The following is a 15,995-nucleotide window of genomic DNA, read 5'->3' as shown; positions in this document are numbered from 1 at the left end:
CATTTTGTAATGTCATGTTTTCACATGTTAAGTAACATTAACCTAATAATAAAAACATATTTTAAGATATCCCTCAAATATTTTTTCCTCCTGAAAAAGTAATAAAAACGCAATGTTTACAGCGAGTTCAGACTCCGCCTGCCTTTAAGTCTGCGCCAGACCAGTCTAAGTTTTCTGTCTAAATTGTCCTAGTAACTGTGTGAGACTCTTTATGCTTTATGAGACCCAAATGACAATTTCACACTTGAGGCTAGTTATTAGAAGCCAGTTTAGTTTGAGGTTGGGCTAAGTTCAGGTTTAGTTAGTCTCTTTGACTTTTCTGTCACTGAAAAGAAGTTTGGTTTAGTTCAGTGACATCAGTGTAAAATACCACAGTAACAGGCTGCACATGGCTCAAATCTGGTTTAGAGGTAGAAAAAGCAGTATGGACCAATCCGCTGTGAGCACAGTGACTTGTGAGGCACTCAAACGTTTGGATTAAGACCTCACTTATTTCTTTAAGGATCCCAGGATAGGGGATAACATGCAGCAAATTGCATCCAATAGACTTCAGACTCACAATGCTGCGGATTGTCACTCACGTGGCAGGCATATGTGCTGTCCACTCGACCAGTAAAACATTCTGGTATTCACATTACATGATCATGAGTTTCATACATTTGAAAACTATTTAAATCGAATTTATATATGCATTGACACTCATGAAAGAATGCATCACGGTTATGATTAGATTAACACTATCGCAAATTAAATAATGAGAAATATTTTTTTTCAGTTTTTGCCCTTCAACTCTAAAGAGTGTCGCTGGTATTTCAATTTGGTTCCAAATGGATGTGTTTGCATGAACTCAAAGCATAAAGAGCTGTTTTTTTCCCACCTGTGCCTCTGAGATAGCCCCGCCCCCTTCCCTCTTGCCTGACTCCTATTGGCTGAACTGTGCTTCATCAGTGGCTGAGTTTCACTTAGGTTTCACTGAAGGTCAATTGAGTGCTTGAAGCAACACAAGAACTTGCATTGGTTTGGATTTGTCAATTCAGAAATTACTCAAACTGAGTGGGATTCACCCTTAAAATAATGGTACAACCAGATTCTTGCAACAGGCCATTGGCCATTTGAATCTAGCTTAGAAAGTAGACAAGTTTTATGAAACAGACCTGAGAAAGTATTATTAAAGGGTTTTAATTTTTTTCCTACAGTTTTCAGATCCTGACTATTCCTAACACCAACCAAATTCAAATGCAATTTCCTTGGACTTAACTATTTATTTTATAGATATGACTTGACTGTTTACTAGGTTGTTTATTCACAAGCACTGGTAGAACTGTGTTTGTACTTAGGATGACCACCTCAACAGTAGCAAGTTGTGCAATTTTTGTGGAATGAACTCGAAGTAAAATGTTTCAACCTAATGTGTCTTAACAGTTTTTAAATTCTATTGTTAGTCCGTTTTGGATTTTTAAAATTATTTTGTTTATTCATTTCAGAATATTACACTATTTGACAGGTGTACTACCCTTCTTACCTTATTTGCAAAAATAAAATGTAAAAATATATCCATGATATCATATGATATCATGTGATATGTGGTGCTAATTAAGTAAAATGGCTGGGCAGGGCAAAGTCCTAAAAGTCGACCAAAACGACAAATGGTCACCTTAAATGGACAAATTGTAACTTGTAATGTAATGATTATTATTGATTATTTAACACCTATTTTACAGGAGGAGGTGAAATTCAATGCCAATCAACAAATACCAACAGATACCTCACAACTTTGTGTGAAACAGTGATGGCAATGGCTTCTTCAATCACGGATGAAAAAGAAAGTGACTCTAAGGAGATTCTCTCTGATCATCTGCACCGCTGTCCGTCTGATGACATTACAGAGGAGCTTCAGGCCAATGAATCAAATGCAGTGAAAGCTCAGAAATCTGGAAAGTTTAGGAGAACTGCCTTAACTTTTTTTGGAGTCCGTAAAACAATCTGCATCTTGCCCAGCTTTTTTGTGGGGAGGAGTAAAAATCTGAGTAAATGGTCTTCTAAAAAATCCATCTTCAAAAGCAAAACACATGATGGGCTCAGTAAAGTTTGCCAAGATGACAGTCACAGAAGTGACACTGCCTCTGCTGGAGACTTTGTGTACGGCAGCCACAGGGATGTTGCAGAGAATCTCCACAGCTGTTGTCACAACAAATTAAGTCCCTCCTCTGCAGATCAGAAACCTCTGAGCCTTACTCAACACAAGAGAGGTTTAAGGGGTCTCTTTCAAAGCATAAAGCAGCACAGAAACAACAGAAATGCAACGGATAAAGAAGAAATGTTTGCGCTATCTTCAACACATGAAACACAGGTGCCTGTTGTCCAGGACAACCCTGGACAGCATCTTATGGAGTGCCTGGGATCTGAACCAGATGTGCCTGACATTGATAACATTATTGGCCCTGAATGTACAAAAGCTAAAGATTTGGATGAGCGTGTGTTAATGAAAGATTGTTCAAAATCTGAACTTTGTCATGAGCTTAGTGATCATCAAATAGAGATGGACCTAGTAGCACTAGACTCTAGTGATTATGAAGAGTTGTCCAGAGTGCAAAGTGACCCATGTTTAAAGCTGGAAATGCTGACTGAGCCTACGCTTAAGTCAGAAGCTACCTCTGGTTCATGTGAGCAACTGAATGCAATGTTTGAAGATGTTGCCTCATTAAAGAGCTTTGACTCACTCACAGGTTGTGGAGACATAATTGCAGATCAAGAAGACGATAGCATCACAGATAGTACTGTTTCTGGGGAGCGTCGAAATGGGGGCAAGAGGGCCTCTTGTTATCTAACTTATCAGGGAGGCGGCGAAGATATGGCTTGTCCTGAAGAGTTTGGTGAAGCGTGTGCGGACAATATGTGGGTCAACGATACATCTGAGGAAATGCACTGTACTTGTAACCAGGACCTCACAGATTTGAGCACTGAACTGACAGGATCGATCGACGATATGGACTTGAACAGCAACAGTGGTCAGAAGGGAGCTGACAGCTCCACTGCAGATGTGTTGACTCCTCAGAGTGAACATCATGAGTCAGTCCCGAACAGCGATGAAGGCTACTATGACTCAACTACACCAGGGCCAGAGGAGGGTCATGAAAGGGCAGACAGGCTGCGGCCAGATAGACTACCCCGGGACAGCTACAGTGGTGATGCCCTTTATGAACTTTTTGCTCCAGATGAAAGTCTTGTCAGTCCACATTATGAAAAGAAGTCACAGCTCTCTGGTTCAGACAAGTGTGAGTATTTAAATCCGCCTGTGGGCTTCACAGACACGGCATTTTTACCTGACGCACATGATTTAAAACTTGGTGATGAGGTGTATGAAGCTAACAGTTTTCTAGAAAGGTCAAACCGTAAACCCCCAGAGCTGGCACAAGATCCAAATGGTCTGCATGAAATGGGATTAAATAAACAAACTGATTTGAACGCAAAAACACAGGCTTTTGTTAACAAGAATATGAAAACAATTGCTTCTGCTGGAAAATCTCCAGATGCTGAGTATGGAAAAAGACACAGTTCTATATCCTTTGGTAGCACATCTGACCAAGATTTTGAAACCTTCTGTGAGCCTAAAGAACAACTTCTTGAAGAAAATAAGCCGGTTGCTTTACCATACAGAAATGTTAAAACTCAGTGCACAGAGGTTAGCAATGATGTGGACAATGAACAAACTGTATGTTTCTCACAAGCACTTGAAGACTTTACTAAACACACTCAAATGATGCACAACCGTATGGATGGTTTGGAGTCCAGTTCAGCCTTCATTCCTAATATGGAGTCCTTACCTGCCATAGTCACGTTTGATGTGGTGGATATGCACAATGAGGGTGAATATGATGAACAGATGCAGATGGACATGGAGGAGGAACTTTCCTCTCCTTATCAAGAGTTTGAAGAAAGTTATCTGCAAAAGGATGTGTTTGCTGAATGTGACTATCAAATGTTGGATCTTTATGAACAGAATCTTCTAAGTAATACTTGGGCAATAGCAAGTCTGCCTCGACACCTGGGCCTTACTAAAGTGAGACAATTTTTACCTGCCCCGCTGTCTCAGGACAGAAGAAGTAGGTCTTTGGACACTGAAGACCTAGACTTAAGCATGCAAGACAAATGCAAAGACCACAGAGCTTTGCCCTCCTGTTTTTTGACAGAAAAGGATAGTGGGTCGTCTTCTTACAAAAAAAGTCTTCATGTATCCATGAAAGATGGCAGCATTACATCATCATGGCAAACAAAGTCAGTAATGGCTTTGCGTTTTTGTACTTCAGCATTACCCATATCTGCAAGTGAAAGTCTGAACCAAACTCAACTCGATACCAAAACGTCTGTTACTTCTAACACTGACACTAAGTCACTGCGCCTTTGCTCCAGTACGTCTGACAGTGCTTCTTCTGAATTATTTTCAAGTTCAGAGCTTTACAACACACACCTTCCTTTGAAGACAGATTGTTTACCTCACAACCCCCTTTTTTACACTGACATGATGGAAGGTGGTCCACTGTTACTTGATCACGAGGAGCATCTCTTTAAGAAAGCTGCTGTTAATACGCCGTCTTATAACCCATCCATGAAAGCCAAACCAGCAAGTAAAGAGGGTATATCTCAACGTTCTATCAGTTCAACTGGCTCCATTGATCAAACTAAATTTGACTAAATTGTACTCTAATTTGTTGAGCATTTGGTGGAATGTGCCTATTTGTGAATTGTTACAATAGAAGGAGTAATTGCTGCTTTAAGTGTATGCGTGTGTGTTCGATGCACAAAAAAACAGAAATGTCGTACACTGTGATAAAACTTGTACTTAAACTATGTGATTGTAGTACCATGCTGTAACATTGTTGTTGTTGTTGTTGTTATTATTATTATTACTATTATTAATGCTTGGAAGTAGTACTACATACCATAAGGATAGCATTTGTGATTTGGTTTTCAAGAGTTTTAACAAAAATGTTACATTTCCGTGAGCTGAGTTTGATTGTTTTCTACCACCAAATTGCCTTGAATGGGATTTTGATGTTTGGTTGCCAAACATTTTTTATTACAGGCTGAGCAACAAATCTAATCGATGTCTTTGGGTTTACTTATTTGGATTCCCCCCTACTGTCTCAGTGACTTTATTGTATGTCAACATGACAGAGCAAGTATATAATATGAAATATAGTTGTTTTTTTGTGCAAATTAGAAAGTGCAGTGAGGGCAGGGCTGATATTTTTTCCCCAAATGGGAATTGTATGCCACTTGTCTCAAACTCATCGTTTACTTTTCTTTGAATACAAGTTGGGAAAGTACAAGTACATGTACAAATACTATAAAGCTTTCTTTCTTTTCTCTCTTTTTTTAAATCAACTTTGTAAATGAATGCCTTCTTAACTAAGCTTTTTTTGTGTTTTCACCCTTTATCACAGTTGAATGAGGTTTTTCAGAGATAATCAAATTTAGTTTTCGGTTGTACTAGGTTGGAGTTTTAGAAAATATTTTTTTATATTATGGTGTAAGCCACATTCATTTGTGCATTGTATTGTAATCGGAACGAATGCATTGAAAATACTTTTTACTAATTGGATTTTTTTTTTTTTTTTTCTCTTACTATTCTGTCATAATACACTGCCTTACACTTAATAAACAGATTTAAACAGCCAGACTCATTTGTTTATAGACGCTATGACAATGGAGTAATTGATACATCAATCTTTATGTTCAATCAAACTTAGTAGCTAGTTTAATGGGGTATAAGTGGCGTCTTGAGGGGCTTATTTGTACTAAAGTCTATTATATGGCCTACATTTGTGTGGTCAAACTTGGGTATGTTGGAATAATTTATATAATCTTCACAATATTCATTTTAATGCCAAGAATGTATGGAACTCAATTCAAATACTGTTCTGACCCTGTTCTGCACGACAGCGCACACTTGTTTTCCGGTATCTGGCAACCCTGAGCAAACTGCGACAGCGCCAATGGAAGCGAAACACAAATGTTACAAGAGGAGATGATGACAACAATGTCGGTATCGTTTCAAGCCTGCGATGCAAGGTATTTGTTACTGTGTTACTTTGACATGCTTGTATCTATAATGTCGCCATCAACTTTACGCCAAGTTATGATCGTGTTCCGGGAGAATATTAGCTACGCATAGCCGCTAACATAGCAACCTCGCGCTTCACTGCCCGATTTGCGTCAGGCACGCTGCACTCCGCAGGGTGATCAGCATCACTAGGTCCAAAATACTTCATCTCATTCGGTACACATTTAACTTGATCAAGGCGGTCCTTACTTGTGAAGAATATATATGTACACATTGTTCTGATCGTTTTGATTTCTCAAGTTTCGTTTTAGCTTGATTTAATTATTTTTGATTTATTATTTTGAACTATTGGTATAATTGCACTGACCAAAGTCCTGTTGGTCAAATAATAATGGGTCAATGCTTATTCGCAATCAACGTTGTTTGTCTGTAGCGCGTTGCCGTATCCATCATGGTAGACTCTGTTACGCATGCGCGAACTACTTTTGATTCCAATCGGGTAACGACGCAAATTAGATTGAAACATTTGCTAATATTATTGTTAGTTAGCCACTCCGCCTAAGGTCAGGATTTGATGACAAGACTGTCCGATGATACCTCTTCGTATGGGTAATTCTCTTTATTAGTGACTAACTTAATCTGTTTGTTGATAAAGTCTATCAGCTGCTGCAAAATGAGAGTTAGCTTGGGGTTGGCCATCCCGTTACTCGAGGCCCACTGTTGTCAACCGTGTTAATGCGTTCGAATGTTATACATATGTCATTGTTTATGCCTCAAACGAGAATAACAATTTGTGTATATATCAGGTGCTGTCCTATAATTTAACCTTTGATCGTGTCACAAAGTCAGCAGGATGGTGCTGATGGTTTCTGTTTGTTTTGACGTGGTCTGTGTTTCGAGCTAACAAATTAAGAGGGTGAAGCCTCTATTTGTTTTTGTGGTTTTTTTTTATATGGCGTTTCTTGTGCTTGGTGGTGCTGGTTGGTCTGACCATAAATGAGGAATTGACTTTGAATAAATCCACAGTCTTTTATGTCCAATCTTCCTTACAGGAACAGATTCCTATTTGCACTGTGTTACTGATCAGTTGCTACTGATTTATTGAAAAAAGTCCTACCTTTGTTTCCATATTGAGCAATCAAACCATTGTCTGTCTATATTTTGACTGTGTATGGGACATCAGGGTCAGTAAAGCATGACTGGAACAGGCACCTGGTTCACTTGTTGCTATGAGACAGAGCCACAGGCCTGTGCATGTACTCTCCATGTCTGGAGGCCTTGCTTTGACATTGCCTGTGATCTGGAAGTGGAGACGAAGCTGGCATGTAAACATGTCATTCTGTATTAAATGCCAAGGGGTTGTGTAGACTTACCATTCCTGTCAGCATGGCTTTCTATAACAACTGATCACTTTGAATATGTGCAAAGATTATGTGTGGTCAGCTGCAGTTTTGCAAGCAGTCTAGTGGCAAAACAAAAAAAGACATTGTAATGCTATGTATAATAAAATACCAGTTTTTATCTTTTAAAAGAACTGCACGAATTCCTTTTTAATTGGGTATGCTTTTTGAGTTGTGTTGTAGATTCGCAGTAAGTGTTTAGCTTTGGTGGCTGTCTGAAGAGAGACGAAGAGCGTGTTTGTGTTAGTCGTGACTGGTAAAAAGGAGTTAGCCGATGACAAGGCTGTGTTGCTAGGCAACCAACATCATGGGCTGCACCTCTTGAAGCGCAGTGCTGGATGCATTTACCCTCTGTAAGACTAGAGGCATATGCCATCTTCTCCTTCTCTGCATTTATGTAGGCTTATTTTGTATCTTAAAAAAATGCTTAAGGTCTTTTCCGTGACCTCAACTGTTTCCCAAATAAATTGTGTTTCATACTGTCTTTGAAAGGTCTGGAGGTGTGGGTGCAGTGCATGACCCACACGCCTCAGTTCATCTTATTTGTTTCTCACTGAAGTTTGTTTAGTCATTATGACTTGATAGTTCTGTGATAATGTTGATGTACTGTATGAGTGATACAGATGATAACATCTTTTCAATATTTTGGCATTTTCTGTTAGTTAAACAATAGCGTATTTAATTGTATTATAATTATTCATCTACTGTGTTTTTCAGGTTTCTGTAGTTTGCTCATCAGGCCACAACAGAAGCCCCTTGTACAGAGCCTGTAAAATCCAGTACTGAATATGGTTCCCTGGTTTTGGTGGAGGTTAGGAAACATGGGGTGGACGTCTGAAGTGTCGAGACAAACGTGATGACAGCATGGTCCATTGTGGTGTAGCTCAAAATGGAAAAACACCCATGCAGGGAGGACAACATTGACTCAAGTGAGAACCAGCCTGCCACTGACGAGTCAGAAGATGGGAGCAGCTCCGAGAGTGAAACTGAAGGACAGCAGTGCCCCAGGGTTCAGGTGAACAGCGGCTGCAGAAAGAGGGACCCGCTTGCTATCACCAAGCCTCATCGCCAACTCTGTCGCTCACCATGCCTTGACCGACCCAGTTTTTCTCAGAGTAGTACAGTACATGATGGCCGGGAAGATGACACAAGCAGTACTGTACCAGGATTTAAATCTGTTAGTGAAAAGGAGTACCAAGCCAAGAAGGAGTTTGCTTTAAAACTTGGTTATTCGGGTGAACAAGTAGAGGCTGTGCTCAACAAATTGGGTGCAGCTGCTCTGATTAACGATATTTTAGCTGAATTGGTTAGGCTCGGGAATAAAGTGGATCCTGAAGTACAAACTTGCACTAATCCATCTACTTTGGTATCACGCTCCCCTTGTGTCAAAGAGAACACAAGTCCTGAGGTGTCATTGGAAGAAGAATCAGTAGAGGCAAATGACAACCTAAGGCCCATTGTATTTGATGGCTCAAATGTTGCAATGAGGTAATGGAAACTTCACTATTGACTACTGTTGTGCTTTAATCAAGTATGTAAATTTGATGTTTTTTTGTGTGTAGCCATGGAAACAAAGAAGTATTCTCCTGTCGTGGCATCCAACTTGCGGTTGAATGGTTCAGAGAAAAAGGCCACAAAGATATTACTGTTTTTGTCCCAGCCTGGAGAAAGGAGCAGTCGAGGCCGGACGCCCTCATTACAGGTAAAATGACATGATTTACAGTATGTGTAATGTCCTCTGTGGATATGCCTTTCTTCTACTTTTGCGGACATTTACTTTGATAAAGGATTTTGATAAAGTATCAAATTTGTCAAATTTTTCTTGTAGATCAAGAAATATTACGACGTCTAGAGAAAGAAAAGATACTGGTTTTCACCCCATCCCGTAGAGTTCAAGGCAGGAGAGTGGTGTGCTACGATGATCGCTTCATAGTGAAGCTGGCTTATGATTCTGATGGAATTATTGTGTCAAATGACAACTACCGGGACTTGCAAAATGAAAAACCTGAATGGAAGAAGTTTATTGAAGAGCGTCTCCTTATGTATTCATTTGTCAATGACAAGTAAGTAAACATACATAATACACTGCCTGTCCAAAAAAATAAGTCACAGAAAAAAAGGGCGCTCGCTCTATTAGTGTATAGCTTTTTTTGGACAGGCAGTGAATAAATATCATTAAACAACATCCCCCCTTCATTTAATTGTCTTTTAGATTTATGCCCCCTGACGATCCTTTGGGAAGACATGGTCCAAGCTTGGAAAATTTTCTTCGGAAACGGCCTGTTATTCCAGAGCACAAAAAACAGCCTTGTCCTTATGGTAAGTTAATTTGTCAATTACCATACAACCAGAATTGAAATATTTTTTTTTAATGATGCCTTTCTTTGAAAAGGTAAAAAGTGCACATATGGACACAAGTGCAAGTACTATCATCCAGAGCGTGTGAACCAGTCTGTCCGCTCAGTGGCTGATGAACTTCGGGCTTTTGCTAAACTGTCGGCAGTGAAGACAATGAGTGAAGGGGCTTTGGTCAAATGTGGTGCGGCGGCTCTGAAGGGTGACTGCAGCTCCGAGGCCAAACGTGTGGCTCCTAAACGTCAATCAGACCCCAGTATTCGCTCAGTGGCCTGTGAGCCTCCAGAGGCGCTGTCTTTGATCAAGAAGTCAGAGAATAATTCGGTGCCTTCTCTTGTGACTGCTCTTAGCGTGCCCACAATGCAACCAATCAAGAGCCATGCAGCTGGGGCCTTGAACACCCGCTCTGCCAGCAGCCCAGTGCCCGGCTCCCTGCAGTTTGGACGCAGCTCCTTGGAGCATACGTCCAGTGTACAGTATCCACCTATACTGGTCACCAACAGTCACGGAGCATCTATGACTTACTCGGATCAGTTCCCAAAGTTCGACTCGGTGGTTAGTGACCATGGTTATTATTCACTGCACAGTGACTTTTCAAACATGAGCATGAGCAGCATGCATAATGTCGACAGTTTCTGTAGCATGGAGCATGAACATGGCATGTATCAGAGAAATCTCAGCCACTGCCCTGAATCCTGCCTCAGCCACTCCAACAGCGATTCTTTCTCATCCTATGGAGACATGTACCAGAGCTCGGTGGATAGCAGTCTGGACGATAGTCTGAAAGGGCAAAACCAGTCGTCAGCGCAGAGCAGAATGCAGGCATTTGCACACGGTTTTCGTCATGAGGTTCTTACTAGGGTTCAGAGTTATGGACCAGAGGACCCCAAGCAGGGTTCATGCAAGCAGCAAACGGCTCATCTCGCCCCACATCTCCAACATGCTGCAGTCGGAGCCAGATCCAGCTGTCCTGGTGACTACCCTCTAACTCAGACATCCCTCCCACCTCTCTCTTCACAGCCTACACGTTCCCTCGGCATGACCCGCATGGATAGCATTTCAGATTCCAGGTTGTACGACAGCAATCCTTTGAGACAAAGGCGTCCCCCTCTGTGTCGTGAGCAGCATGCGAGCTGGGACCCTTTGCCTTGTGGGAATGAGTCCTTCGGGTATCACTCATACCCACTGAGTCATAGCTTGATGCCATGTTGCGAGAGGGTTATGGTTCGCAGTATGCCTGACAAAATGGAGCAAATTTGGAACTCTCCCTGGGAAGCGGCCTCGGTGGCTGAGCACCAGGAGCGGTACGTCATCCCGGACCACCAGTACCAAACATATCGAAACCTTTGTAACATCTTTCCTGCTTATATTGTTCACTCAGTCATGGAGAAGAACCCACATTTAACAGACCCACAACAACTCGCTGCAGTCATTGTCACAAGATTGAGGTCGTGCAACTAAGTAATGTCTCTAAATTACGTACGAACAATTATTTGAAAATTGAATTACTATTACAAACATAGGCACTTATTTGATGTTGCTGCATATGCAGCAACTGCCCTCAGGAGTTAAGATTCATCAACATAAATCTTCAATGTGCAGAATTTAGATTTATATCAATCACTGAGTAGTGATGTTAACATGGTAAATAAAATAGATGTCTCACAGTAGGTCTTCATTTTATATGCAGGATTATGCACATGAAAGTAACACAATTGAGAAAATTGCATAATGTCACTGTCACAAGAACTGAACCAGAGCCTCACAGAAGCTAATCTTGACAAATCCAAAGATTGGCTTAAAGCATTCATTGAAAGTGCCCAAACTGACTATATCTGACCATAACAACATTAACAACGTTTGCTCTGCTCAAGCACATTTTGCTGCGCTCTGTAAAGTGTTTGCCTTACCCTTTTTTTCACCGTTTTCTCTGAATCACATCTTCTGTATAACTCTAGTTCAGATCCTGTCATTGTGTGATGAATAGCATTTGAAGAGTTTTTTATGTATTTAAATAATTGGTTTTGGTCTGCCTCTGCTGTAAATAAGATAATAAGATAATGAAGGTGAGTGTTTACCTCACAGCATGACCCACGACATTATGGCCTTATATCTGAATAACCTCACACAGTCGTGTCATCAGTTTCAGTGAAAATCTGTGTAGTTGAAGCTCTACACTTTCAAATGTAAAGCACTATATCATTATCTAAAGATATATTTTCTCAACATCGTTTAACAAAACTATTTTAGTAAAGAGTGCACAAGACAAGTCAAAAAGAGTTTTGACTTGTGAGTTGTACGTGCGCACATTTATGTACATATAATCATACAAAAGCCATTGTTTCAGTGTCATTTTAAAGCTGCTAAATAATGCCAAAAAATATTTTTTACCAGTATTTCACATGGCTCCATTTTAGTTCACTGAATTAAAAATAATTCAAATGTTAAAATTAGTACACATAGTACAGTTATTGTATTCTTGATTTGACTGAGTATTTATTTTTTGCGCTAACTATTTAATTGTAAAATATTTAAAGCAATTTTATTAGTTCTGTTTGACTCACTGATGTTGTTAGCTGGGCATTGTTAGAATATGGTAACTTTGTAGTCTGGCACCAGTGTTGTGCTTTATTTATCAGACTTGTTTTATTAAATAGATCAGCAGATGGCATTTCAGGTTAGGAAAGAGCAACAGATTCAAGTGGGTGATGCCCACTCTAATTGATTTTACAGTGCACTAAAGATGACATTGTCTACATGCAACACCAGAGGCTTAGTTTTAAGCATTGGACCTTGATTTATAGTCCCAGATGTGTACGTGAGGAAGAGTAGGTGAAATGTCTGTGCTGGGATGACCTTAGAAACCATCAACACTTTGCACAACAATCCTGCATTGGACTGAAGGCTTTATTTAGAAGGCTCTTGAGTATTTATAGGTGAATGAGTTGTGACTTTTATGTCAGTTATATTTACTGTATGAAAAAAGCATGTTTCAGATGACGGTTATGGCCTTGACTACTCAAATTGAAGAAAATGCAGGGTGTAGATTATAAAGGGTTTGGGCTGTGCCTTGCAGCGAATTGCTCTCAGGATGATTTGTTTTGTAATTTACACTACTACAAAAAAAGCTCATTGAACCTATAGTAATTAAAATATCATGTGTACAGTTGAGATGTGTGTATGTTGAAATGCCTAAAGTTAAGTGTTTACTCTGTACATTATTAATTTAAATGTAATCTGAAAAGCCATGGCTTTACATCACACACTGCACTGAACAATTGGGCCGCTAGTGGCTGCCAACAAGTGAATGAAGCAGATTTAATGCTCTTTTCTAGCGGTGGGAGTTATTTCAGAAGTAGGGAAATGATTGCAGTAGATGTTTTGTAGATATGCAAAATTAAAATATGTACGGTATATATCGTCTACAATAAAATGATTTAATAAAAAGACTGAGGTGTCGTCACCAAAGCCTTTTGCAAACACACAGTAGCACATTTCTGATGACTACCATAATATCATTTGAATACCATCATCGGGATCATTCGATTTTTGTCAATATTACCCACCCTGCTCGTCGCACTAGCTGTATGAATTATTTACGTGAACACGTTGGATAAAACATCTAGTAGAATTTCATGTAAAGGGCACTTGAATTTTCCTTTTTATGATCATTAAATAGGCTGTTGTTGCTATTTTTATTGGAATTTTTGTGTTAAAAGGTACTTTATTTTTAATTCTAGCTCAGCATTGCTTCATAAATGATTCTTAATTGTATCCACTGTATGTTCAACCATAATGTATGAACAAATATATACAGACTATATCATGTTTGAATGTGTAATACCCAAATGTATTTTGGGCTTTGCTGACTTTGTTTTTTTCATGAAAAAAGACACGGCTGTGTTTGGCCTACTGTCTGTTCATGAGAAGGTGAAACAAACTGCCTAAATGTTTCGACATGTGAAACAATCAGATTGCAAGGCTGCTGTCAAGGTTGTTTCTGGCATTTGGCTTAAGGTTTGCGTGCAGTTTTATTGAGCTCTACCCTGAGATCGTTATACATTGCAAGGAAGTGCAAACTAAAACCATTTAAGCACATTGATGCTTTGACCACAATTAGTTATTCTCAGTGAATTGTAATGAATAACATTAGCACATGATGCCGATATCAGGCTACACTATGTATGGCACAGTTTTGCCAGGGCAGTGGAGTACTTCCACCCTCTCCTTGCAGTGTCTATTATTTGACTTCTTATCTATACAACCACTAAAGTGGTTTGTTGTCCTGAGATTTCATGGTAAGTGCCGCAAACAACTAAGCCACAAATGTCAAGAATTGACTATTGCTTGTTGATACAAATTGTATCTATACATTGAATGTAACAAACTACAAATGTAAAATATGAATATAGTTTTATTTAACTAAAGGGGGGAAAAAACAATGCCATAATGTTTGTGACACTGTGTGTCACTGGGAGTAGCCCACTGGTATGTACTTCTTCTTACTGGGTACAATAGTTCTGTACAGGGACTTTATGTGCTGCGAGAGCACTCCTCCCTGAGTACAGCGCTAAGCATGTCCTCTTTGTACATAAAACTATCATGTAACGTTCAATACTGTGTAGTAAGTTATCTGTGCACCTTTGGTACATTGCAATGTCTGCTTTATTCTATTTTAATGGGAGTTTCAAGATATAAAATATTTTGCATAAAAAAACTTGCCAAAGTTATACTTGGTGACTTCAAATAATGATACTAGAGATTGTAATCCAGTCCTGAACTGTACACGTGTTGCCAGGTGGTGTCCCTGTGCTGCTCTAAAACCACTTGTTTCTTTAAGGCACACTGCAGTGAAAATGTTCTTGTCCCAAACAGTTTCAGCTGATTGTAGAAAGTTTTCACTTTGAGATGTTTCATTTATGAGCTATGACTGCCCTGTGTGACTCCTAATAAATTGTAATTTTATTCACTGTAGGTTATGCAGCAGTATGAACTATATTTGGTCAGCTTGATACATAGAAATAATGCCAGATGCTGATTTCTGGCTCTATTTAAGGTGTATTATAAATAAATGAACTAATTTAATGTACAATTTAAAAGTGATGATTGAGATCTTTTGTTTGAGTGATCTGTGTACACATTTCATAGATCTGTTCACATAATTGGATTTTAAAATGGTTGTGGTCTGATCATTGTCCACCTCTTGAGTCTTTGCTAATGTTGATGTGTAGTGTAACAAAACAAAACAAAAAAAGGAATAGAAATACTTCGGGGTGTATTTTGAACACAATCTTATACTCAGGTTAACTTTACACCTATTAAAAGTTATTTGAATAAGGTTGGTTAATCTTTAAGTGTGCTGTATTTTAAATCACTGAATGGAAACAAAAGCTTTTATAGACCAAAATAAGTATGCTAAAATAGAGTATTTTGAGTCTAAAGACTCAAACAAAATGTAAGTCTTAATGACAAATGTGTTTATCTCCATTAATAAAGAAATGTTATGGTCAAACTTGTGTGGACGTGTTTTATTCTCAATATAAGATGTTTAAGTCTAAGTAGAAAAGAAACAGCCCTGTTCTGATTTAGCCCTCACATCTTTAACTCTAGTTACATGTGAAGCTTTGACATGTTTAACTCTAGTTACGTGTGAAGCTTTGACATGTTTAACTCTAGTTACGTGTGAAGCTTTGACATGTTTAACTCTAGTTACGTGTGAAGCTTTGACATGTTTAACTCTAGTTACGTGTGAAGCTTTGACATGTTTAACTCTAGTTACATGTGAAGCTTTGACATGTTTAACTCTAGTTACGTGTGAAGCTTTGACATGTTTAACTCTAGTTACGTGTGAAGCTTTGACATGTTTAACTCTAGTTACGTGTGAAGCTTTGACATGTTTAACTCTAGTTACGTGTGAAGCTTTGACATGTTTAACTCTAGTTACATGTGAAGCTTTGACATGTTTAACTATAGTTACGTGTGAAGCTTTGACATGTTTAACTCTAGTTACGTGTGAAGCTTTGACATGTTTAACTCTAGTTACGTGTGAAGCTTTGACATGTTTAACTCTAGTTACGTGTGAAGCTTTGACATGTTTAACTCTAGTTACGTGTGAAGCTTTGACATGTTTAACTCTAGTTACGTGTGAAGCTTTGACATGTTTAACTCTAGTTACG

At 39.1% G+C, this 15,995-nt stretch overlaps 2 protein-coding genes across 2 annotated transcripts; both read left to right on the top strand.

Moving 5' to 3' along the window:
• The first annotated feature begins 1,754 nt into the window (after positions 1-1,754).
• On the top strand, positions 1,755-4,788 carry LOC140360954 (APC membrane recruitment protein 1-like). The gene has a single exon (XM_072446454.1). The coding sequence runs from the start codon at positions 1,790-1,792 to the stop codon at positions 4,691-4,693; it is 2,904 nt and encodes a 967-aa protein (XP_072302555.1). The 5' UTR covers positions 1,755-1,789; the 3' UTR covers positions 4,694-4,788.
• A 1,170-nt stretch (positions 4,789-5,958) lies between these two features.
• zc3h12b (zinc finger CCCH-type containing 12B) lies at positions 5,959-15,331 on the top strand. The gene is made up of 6 exons (XM_072446453.1): positions 5,959-6,042; positions 8,182-8,952; positions 9,027-9,166; positions 9,293-9,527; positions 9,677-9,783; positions 9,857-15,331. The coding sequence occupies exons 2-6, from the start codon at positions 8,354-8,356 to the stop codon at positions 11,278-11,280; spliced, it is 2,505 nt and encodes an 834-aa protein (XP_072302554.1). The 5' UTR covers positions 5,959-6,042; positions 8,182-8,353; the 3' UTR covers positions 11,281-15,331.
• Positions 15,332-15,995: the final 664 nt, after the last annotated feature.

The sequence above is a fragment of the Eucyclogobius newberryi genome, unplaced genomic scaffold, assembly GCF_026437365.1.
Source record: "Eucyclogobius newberryi isolate DKJ021-1_F unplaced genomic scaffold, fEucNew1.0.hap1 SCAF_15, whole genome shotgun sequence".
Taxonomy (NCBI): Eukaryota; Metazoa; Chordata; class Actinopteri; order Gobiiformes; family Gobiidae; genus Eucyclogobius; species Eucyclogobius newberryi.
The sequence above is the reverse complement of the archived record's forward strand: the minus strand, read 5'-3'. Positions and strand labels throughout refer to the sequence as shown.

Coding starts and splice junctions, on each gene's coding strand:
- LOC140360954 (XM_072446454.1), top strand. CDS start 1,790: ATGGCAATGGCTTCTTCAATCACGGATGAAAAAGAAAGTGACTCTAAG.
- zc3h12b (XM_072446453.1), top strand. CDS start 8,354: ATGGAAAAACACCCATGCAGGGAGGACAACATTGACTCAAGTGAGAAC. Junction 8,953..9,026: donor GGCTCAAATGTTGCAATGAG/GTAATGGAAACT, acceptor TTTTGTGTGTAG/CCATGGAAACAAAGAAGTAT. Junction 9,528..9,676: donor TATTCATTTGTCAATGACAA/GTAAGTAAACAT, acceptor ATTGTCTTTTAG/ATTTATGCCCCCTGACGATC.